The sequence below is a fragment of the Polypterus senegalus genome, chromosome 11 (genome assembly GCF_016835505.1).
Source record: "Polypterus senegalus isolate Bchr_013 chromosome 11, ASM1683550v1, whole genome shotgun sequence".
Taxonomy (NCBI): domain Eukaryota; kingdom Metazoa; phylum Chordata; class Cladistia; order Polypteriformes; family Polypteridae; genus Polypterus; species Polypterus senegalus.
This window is the reverse complement of record NC_053164.1, coordinates 20674571-20683245: the sequence shown is the minus strand read 5'-3', so window position 1 is coordinate 20683245 and position 8675 is coordinate 20674571. Positions and strand designations below refer to the sequence as shown.

The window sequence follows — 8675 nt, the reverse complement described above, 5'->3', positions numbered from 1 at the left end:
GAACACTGCAGATGATTGGTTTCTTCATACAGGAAGTGCCTTGAACCTGTCATTACAAACAAAGGCTTTTCCACCAAGTATTAAATTAGCGTTTTCAATACTTATGGCATTTAATGTTATGAATTCTTAATATTTGTGGATTTCTTGAGTTAATATTAATGTCTGGTGAGAATTTCATGTGAATCACCTCATTGGAAATGTATTTACTGAGCTCTAAAATCTAAACTTTAACAAAAAAAAAAGTTCAGTTTGGTAAGGGACATGAGATCTCAAGACAGCCAACAACAAACAGGTTCTCTTTTTACTTTTTTTTACATTTTATTACAAAATGTCACATTTAGGATGGAGATGATACAAAGCAAGAAACAGCTCAACACTTCCAGAAAGTAAAGCTTTTCTAAGTGTACCAAAGATAAAACTTCAGTCAGAGCAAATACAAAAATGACAATTGATATTAATAAAGATATACACAAGCTGCTTAGACTGGCATAAAGCAAAGGAGGCCAGGAGTTACTGATGGATTGGTTGACCTGAAAACATTAAGCTTGTAGTGCACATCAAAAGATATTAGTCAAAATTGTCATAAAAATTTAAAGCAGCTGTCCACCAATGGTGGTCTTGAAAGGGAGCAGTTTATTCCAAATGGTATTTACAACATGAAATTTGTGGCATGGGTATCCAAAACATTGTTCAACATCATATATACAACACTACAGTGAATCAGATTGAAAAATGTTATCAGAATCTTCCTCATGTCAGCAAGTTCTTTTTGTACAGTTTTCTGGACCAGTTCATGGCAGTTTAGTAGCGATAATGAGGACTTCTGGAACGAGAACGTGATCGCCTGAAAGAGGATTGGGGGATTTGGGTGGAGAGAGGTAGAGAGACTGTTACCACCACAATCTGAACACAACTTCATTCTTACAAGTTTATACGTTATTTCCACATGTACGAGTACAGCTGAGTAAATAAAAACTATCAAACTAAAAACATCATATTACGTAGTCAAGGAAAACTCTTGGAGAATCTTTAAGAAAAAAAAAAAACCTGCAGTAATATTCTCCCATCCAACCAGTTAAGAAAACTGAACAAATCACTATTCTTTGAAGACACAAGGCCAAAAGTATAGTAAGCTCAGAGTACATCTCAGCATCTCACTATTTTACCACTGTTCTCCCCCTTGGAAATTCAGTATTGCAATCAGTAGAATCCAGCCAATTTAAACAAAGCATTATATTTTTCGACTTTCATATGTAGACATGTGTAGGATTAAAGTTTTAAATAGGATATAATGAGCATGTACAGATGTAGGACATTAAAATGTATCCAAATTATTTACTTAACCAGTAAAAAGTAAATTAGAAACTGAATCACACATTCACTTGTGGACTTCAATGAAGACCTCATTTGTTAAAGATCCTGTCTCAATGCTTGCTTGCTTTTACTTTGTCCACACACTGAATTATCATGCCTTATTCAACTGTTAGCATTCTTTTTATCAGTCAAAATTAATTATTTCTGGAGCATGCTGACTTGCATTTTTTGTAGAATGTATTTTTCTTACCAATAACAATACATGCATTTTAATTTATTCTTGTTTCTCATGGCTTCAGAGAGTAGTGAAGTGATGCATGTTGGTTGGACTTTCACTGTACTTTGTAAATGACAAATACTACTACTATTACAGTTTACATTCAAGTAGAATTAAACATCCGCAAGGAGTAGGTTATTTCAGTTTAGTATTTAGGTAACAAATAACAAAGAGCAACATTCACTTTACAACAATAAACTACAGCAACATAATTGGCATCCATATATATATATATATATATATATATATATATACACATACATATATATACATATATATATACATACATATATATATATATATATATATATATATATATACATACACATATACATATACACACAGTGGTGTGAAAAACTATTTGCCCCCTTCCTGATTTCTTATTCTTTTGCATGTTTGTCACACAAAATGTTTCTGATCATCAAACACATTTAACCATTAGTCAAATATAACACAAGTAAACACAAAATGCAGTTTTTAAATGATGGTTTTTATTATTTAGGGAGAAAAAGAAATCCAAACCTACATGGCCCTGTGTGAAAAAGTAATTGCCCCCTGAACCTAATAACTGGTTGGGCCATCCTTAGCAGCAATAACTGCAATCAAGCGGTTGCGATAACTTGCAGTGAGTCTTTTACAGCGCTCTGGAGGAATTTTGGCCCACTCATCTCTGCAGAATTGTTGTAATTCAGCTTTATTTGAGGGTTTTCTAGCATGAACCTCCTTTTTAAGGTCATGCCATAGCATCTCAATTGGATTCAGGTCAGGACTTTGACTAGGCCACTCCAAAGTCTTCATTTTGTTTTTCTTTAGCCATTCAGAGGTGGATTTGCTGGTGTGTTTTGGGTCATTGTCCTGTTGCAGCACCCAAGATCGCTTCAGCTTGAGTTGATGAACAGATGGCCGGACATTCTCCTTCAGGATTTTTTGGTAGACAGTAGAATTCATGGTTCTATCACAGCAAGCCGTCTAGGTCCTGAAGCAGCAAAACAACCCCAGACCATCACACTACCACCACATTTTACTGTTGGTATGATGTTCTTTTTCTGAAATGCTGTGTTCCTTTTACGCCAGATGTAACGGGACATTTGCCTTCCAAAAACTTTTGTCATCAGTCCACAAGGTATTTTCCCAAAAGTCTTGGCAATCATTGAGATGTTTCTTAGCAAAATTGAGACGAGCCCTAATGTTCTTTTTGCTTAACAGTGGTTTGCGCCTTGGAAATCTGCCATGCAGGCCGTTTTTGCTCAGTCTCTTTCTTATGGTGGAGTCGTGAAAACACTGACCTTAATTGGGGCAAGTGAGGCCTGCAGTTCTTTAGACGTTGTCCTGGGGTCTTTTGTGACCTCTCGGATGAGTTGTCTCTGCGCTCTTGGGGTAATTTTGGTCGGGCCGGCACTCCTGGGAAGGTTCACCACTGTTCCATGTTTTTGCCATTTGTGGATAATGGCTCTCACTGTGGTTCGCTGGAGTCCCAAAGCTTTAGAAATGGCTTTATAACCTTTACCAGACTGATAGATCTCAATTACTTCTGTTCTCATTTGTTCCTGAATTTCTTTGGATCTTGGCATGATGTCTAGCTTTGAGGTGCTTTTGGTCTACTTCTCTGTGTCAGGCAGCTCCTATTTAAGTGATTGAAACAGGTGTGGCAGTAATCAGGCCTGGGGGTGGCTACGGAAATTGAACTCAGGTGTAATACACCACAGTTATTTTTTAACAAGGGGGCAATCACTTTTTCATCACATGGCCATGTAGGTTTGGATTTTTTTTCTCCCTAAATAATAAAAACCATCATTTAAAAACTGCATTTTGTGTTATATTTGACTAATGGTTAAATGTGTTTGATGATCAGAAACATTTTATGTGATAAACATGCAAAAGAATAAAAAAATCAGGAAGGGGCAAATAGTGTTTCACACCACTGTGTGTGTGTGTGTATATATATATATATATATATATATATATATATATATATATACACACACACATACACACACACGAGGTGTGGCAGAAAAGTAATGAGACTGATCTTTTATTTACCAAAGTGTTTTTTTTTTTTTTCCAACATTAATATTATCCTCTTCAAAGTAGTTCTCTTGGGCAGCTCTACACACCAATGGAGACGTTGTTCCCACTGTTGGTAGCAACGCTGGAAGTCTTCAACCGGTATGGTCTTCAGCATGTCCGTTACACTCTTTTGGATGTTTTCTAAAGTGCCGCAATGACGTCCTTTGAGGACATTTTTCAGTTTAGGAAAAACTTACACGGACTGAGGTCAGGTGAATACGGGGGCTGGGGAACCACAGGAATGCCTTTTGAGGTCAAAAATTCTGTTATGGAGAGGGCAGTGTGACATGGGATGTTGTCATGATGGAGCATCCATTTGTCTGCAATGTCTGGTTTCACGCGAATGACCATTTTTCCGAGCCTTTCAAGGACGTATTTATAAAAAATTTGGTTGACAGTTTGTCCTGGAGGAACAAATTCTTTGTGGACAATTCCCCTTTTGTCAAAAAAACAAATCAGCATTGATTTGATCTTCGATTTGCTAATTCGAGCTTTCTTTGGTCGAGGACAGTTTGCAGTGTGCCACTCCTGACTTTGCTTCTTGGTCTCAGGATCGTATTCAAAAATCCATGATTCATCACCTGTTATCACACGACTAAAGAAATCTTGCTCATTCGCGATTCTATCAAGAAGATCAAGACACTTGTTTTTTCGATTGTCCTTTTGCTCAATTGTGAGGTTTTTCGGCACCATTTTGGCACAGACTTTCGCATGTGCAAATGTTCAGTCAAAATTTGATGAACGGTAAATCTGTTCAAATTTAATTGTTCACTCAACATTCTTAATGTTAAACGACATTGTGATCTCACAAGAGTGTTCACACGTTCGATGTTTTCATTGATTTTCAAAGTTGAAGGCCTCCCTGAACGGTGTTCATGTTTAACGTGTTTTTTGCGTTCCAAAAATGATTTGTGCCAGCGAAAAACTTGAGCTCGGGATAAAGAATGTTCCCCATAGGCCTGTTTTAACTTTTCAAACGTCACACTTGCCGATTCTCCAAGCTTAACACAAACTTTAATGGCAAAACGTTGCTCCAAATTCCGCTGTTCCATTTTGTGTGACGCACAACCAAAAACACAACTTCGCTAATAGCAGTCACAAAAATCACGTAGTTAATGGAAGGAGTTGAAACTCGCACTGAGCTATGGGAGAGTACTGATACACGTGCTCTATCAAGGACAACAGCGCAGCGTTGCCAGATCGCTTGCAGTCTTGCCAGTCTCATTACTTTTCTGCCACACCTCGTATATTTAATTTTTTTTTGCTCTGGAACTTGAATTCAAAAGTTCTTAATTTTTGCCACTGAGACTGTTGAATCAAGTTACAAAGTCATTACATATTTAAAGTTAAAAGAAAAAAAGAGGGCTAGAGGTTTTGTGATACAGCCTCCTCAAAATAAAAAATGACACTTACCGTCTTGAAGCTGTGTGCTCTCGGCCTATAAAACAAAATTAAAAGTAAAGTCAGCTACTTTAATAAAAATACATAAGAAACACAGATTTAATGAAACAGTTACCAGAGAGTCTCAATCTACAAGTGCATCTCAAATTAGAATATCATTGAAAAGTTAATTTTAGTAATTCAGTTCAAAAAGTGAAAGTCGTACATAGATTCATTACACAGAGTGATATTTTAAGAGTTTATTTCTTTTCATTTTGCTGATTATGGCCAAAAGGTAATGAAAACTCAAAATTCAGTATCTCAGAAAATTAGATTACTACATAAGACCAATAAAAAAAGATTTTTAATACAGAAATGTTGGCCTACTGAAAAAGTATGGCCATGTACACACTCAATACTTGGTCAGGGCTCCTTTTGCATTAATTACTGCATCAGTGCGGCATGGCATGGAGGCAATTAGCCTGTGGCACGGCAAAGTTGTTATGGAAGTCCAGGATGCTTTAATAGTGGCCTTTAGCTCATCTGCATTGTTGGGCCTGGTGTCTCATCTTCCTCTTGACAATAAAGGTCAGGAAAGTTTGCTGGCCAATCAAACACAGTGATACCATGGTCATTACCAGGTACTGATACTATTGTAAGTGTGGGCAGGTGCAAAGTTCTGCTGGAAAATGAAATCAGCATCGCCATTAAGCTTGTCGGCAGAGGGAAGCATCAAGTGCTCTAAAATTTCCTGGTAGAGGACTGCTATGACTTTGGACTTGATAAAGCACAGTGGAACAACATCAGTTGATGACATGGCTACCCAAATCATCACTGGACTGTGGAAACTTCAAACTAGCCCTCAAACAACTTGGATTCTGTGCCTCTCCAATCTTCTTCCAGACTCCGGGACCTTGATTTCCAACTGAAATGCAAAATTTACTTTCATCTGAAAAGAGGACTTTGGACCACTGTGTAACAATCCAGTCTGTTTTCTTGTTAGCCCAGGTAAAATGCTTCTGATGATGTCTCTGGATCAGGAGTCGCTTGACACAAAGAATACGACAGTTGTAGCCCACGTCCTGGAAACTTTTCCTTCACAACCCTCTCAAGGCTGTGGTTATCCCTGTTGCTTGTGAACCTTTTTCTGCCACATTTATTTCATTCCACTCAACTTTCCATTACTATGCTTGGATACAGCACTCTGAACAGCCAGCTTCTTCAGTAATGACCTATTGTGGTTTGCCATTCTAATGGAGGGTGTCAATGACCGTCTTCTGGACAAATGTCAAATCAGCAGTCTTCCCCATGATTGTGTGACCTAATGAACCAGACTAAGAGACCATTTAAAGGCTCAGAACACCTTTGCAGGTGTTTTGGGTTAATTAGCTAAGTGGAGTGCGACACCAGGAGTCTATAATAAACTTTTTCCTCAATATTCTAATTTTGTGAGATATTGAATTTTGGGTTTTTGTTACCTGTAAGCCATAATCAGCAAAACGAAAAGAAACAAAAGCTTGAAATATATCGATTGCTCTGTGTATATTGAATCTATATACGAGTTTCACTTTTTGAACTGAATTACTGAGATAAATTAACTTTTTGATATTCTATTTTATTGAGATGCACCTGTATAATGTATCTAGAAACTCTGAATATTGTATTCAGTATTTATCTGTTATGATAATTTACAACTAATGATCGGAGGATTGAGCTTAAGATATTGTCAACATTTTCAATTAAATGAAACTGAACATCTGAGTTTTTAATTAGATTTATTCACGTGAACTATAATGATTGACCTAAAAATGGTGAAAAGGTAAACAGAGATTTACATTTAAAGTTTAGGATATCAAAAACTGACAAAGGAAATATCAGAATATTACAAATGGGCCTTCTTCAGGAAAGAACTTACAGGTTACAACCTACACATTTGTCAACAGTAATTAAAGTTAATTAAGCCTTGCAAGTTGAAGCAAACAAAACGCACAGGTGTCCCAACGTCTGATTACTTAAAAAAAACCCTGTCAGGCTTAAAGTAGAGATGGAAAAGACTGTGTTACTACACCCTCTGAAGTACTACTTGGACAATGTATCAGTGATAAGGGCAAGAAAACAGCAATTAACAAATGAAATGAGACAAGTGTAGGCCTTTCATCTAGAGAAATCGCAAAACAAAAAAAAAAAAAAAAAAATTCAAAGTGTTAGTGAGTGCAGTGGTGTCCTACACAACCCAAATAATCGGAATCTGGAAGAAACTCGGAGATCTGGCAGACCTAAAGTCATAACCCAATCAGAAGATTCTGAGGGTTACCAGCTTGTGTGACAGGCACCTCACAGCAGAGCAGCTTCAAAAAAAAAAAAAAAAAGCTTAGCAGTGGTGGAGGAAAAAAAAAAGCAAGGCTCAGTTTGTACTGTGAAGAGGAGACTTTGTCCAGTCTGCAGTTGTCCACAGTCAGTATTCCATGGCCCTGTTTTGTCCTTTAAGGAATGGCATTCTTACTGCCACTGGCACAGCCAAGCTTGCAGCACAAAGCCTCTTCTTTACAGTAGAAACTGAGACTTGCTTCTGTAATGACCAAACAGTCATCAGGCTACACTGTAGCAGACCTATAACCCAATAGAACGGTTTGGAAAATAAAATAAAACAAAAAAAGTTTGTAGGAGATGTAACAAGATCAGGTTTTATTTTTAAACTAGCTAAACTGGTAACCTGATTTACTTTAATGATTCTGATTAATCTTTTACTGGGTTACAGTAACACTTGTGAGACCGAAACAGAGAAAGAAAACAAAAAATACCTAACTGATGCTCCCTGCCATTTTTTGATTTTAACCAGTAGAGTTCCAACTGACAAGTCAGAAAAGGGATTTAATTAGACACCATATTTACAAACAGAAGTGTAAAAAGAGAAATCCGGCAGGATTCAATCTGCTATATGACCTTTTAAATGACACAGAAGGAGAACACATGGTAGAGAGTGAAATTCTCTTAGCATGGCCAGTCTTGTTTTCTTGCATATATGAAAACAGGAAACAAGCAATTTCCTCTACAATGTATCAAGGGTTAGTTTGGTTGAAATAACTATGAACTGCTTAACTCTGTTGGTATGTTAACTGTACAATTTAATTTACTCACTATCATTTTGCACTTGCTGAGATAATTTATGCAAAAGCATTAACAAGCAACATCACCACTTTTATATTATTGCTGTAATTTGCACATTTGCCTAAACTTAAGCATGTTACTATTACTTATTTTATGTATTGTTTTTATTGGATGTGATGCACCTCATGATGTACAGCAGTTGCTATAGTTCTTAATATACTGCATGTTGCACAAAAAAAAACTATCAATATGCAACAGGCAAAATAAAGGGTCCCATAAATAAATAGCTTGTTATACACCATAAATAAATATACAGCTGCCACCACCTGTGACTCTAAATTGGATTAAACACGTTGCAGAATGCTGTATTAAGCACAAAAACACAATATATATCAAACAGAGTCACTAACAAGGACATACTTGAAAGTATCTTGGAACAGAGTCAGGACGTGTATTCTGGTTTTACTTAATACTACTACTGAGATATAGCAGTAACAATGTCTGAAGATTCTGGCCTCCACAGATCAGC

General features: G+C 36.8%; 1 protein-coding gene across 2 annotated transcripts in view; it reads right to left on the bottom strand.

Annotated features, from left to right (window-relative positions):
* Positions 1-293: 293 nt before the first annotated feature.
* LOC120538721 (CLK4-associating serine/arginine rich protein) overlaps positions 294-8675 on the bottom strand; it is a 78675-nt gene continuing 70293 nt past the window's right edge. For both annotated transcript variants that reach the window (XM_039768140.1, XM_039768139.1), the window contains exons 20-21: positions 5072-5096; positions 294-844 (exon numbers count right to left, since the gene is read on the bottom strand). In XM_039768140.1, the coding sequence (XP_039624074.1) occupies positions 802-844; positions 5072-5096 (68 nt within the window). In that variant the 3' untranslated portion in view covers positions 294-801. The remainder of the gene's footprint in view (positions 845-5071; positions 5097-8675) is intronic.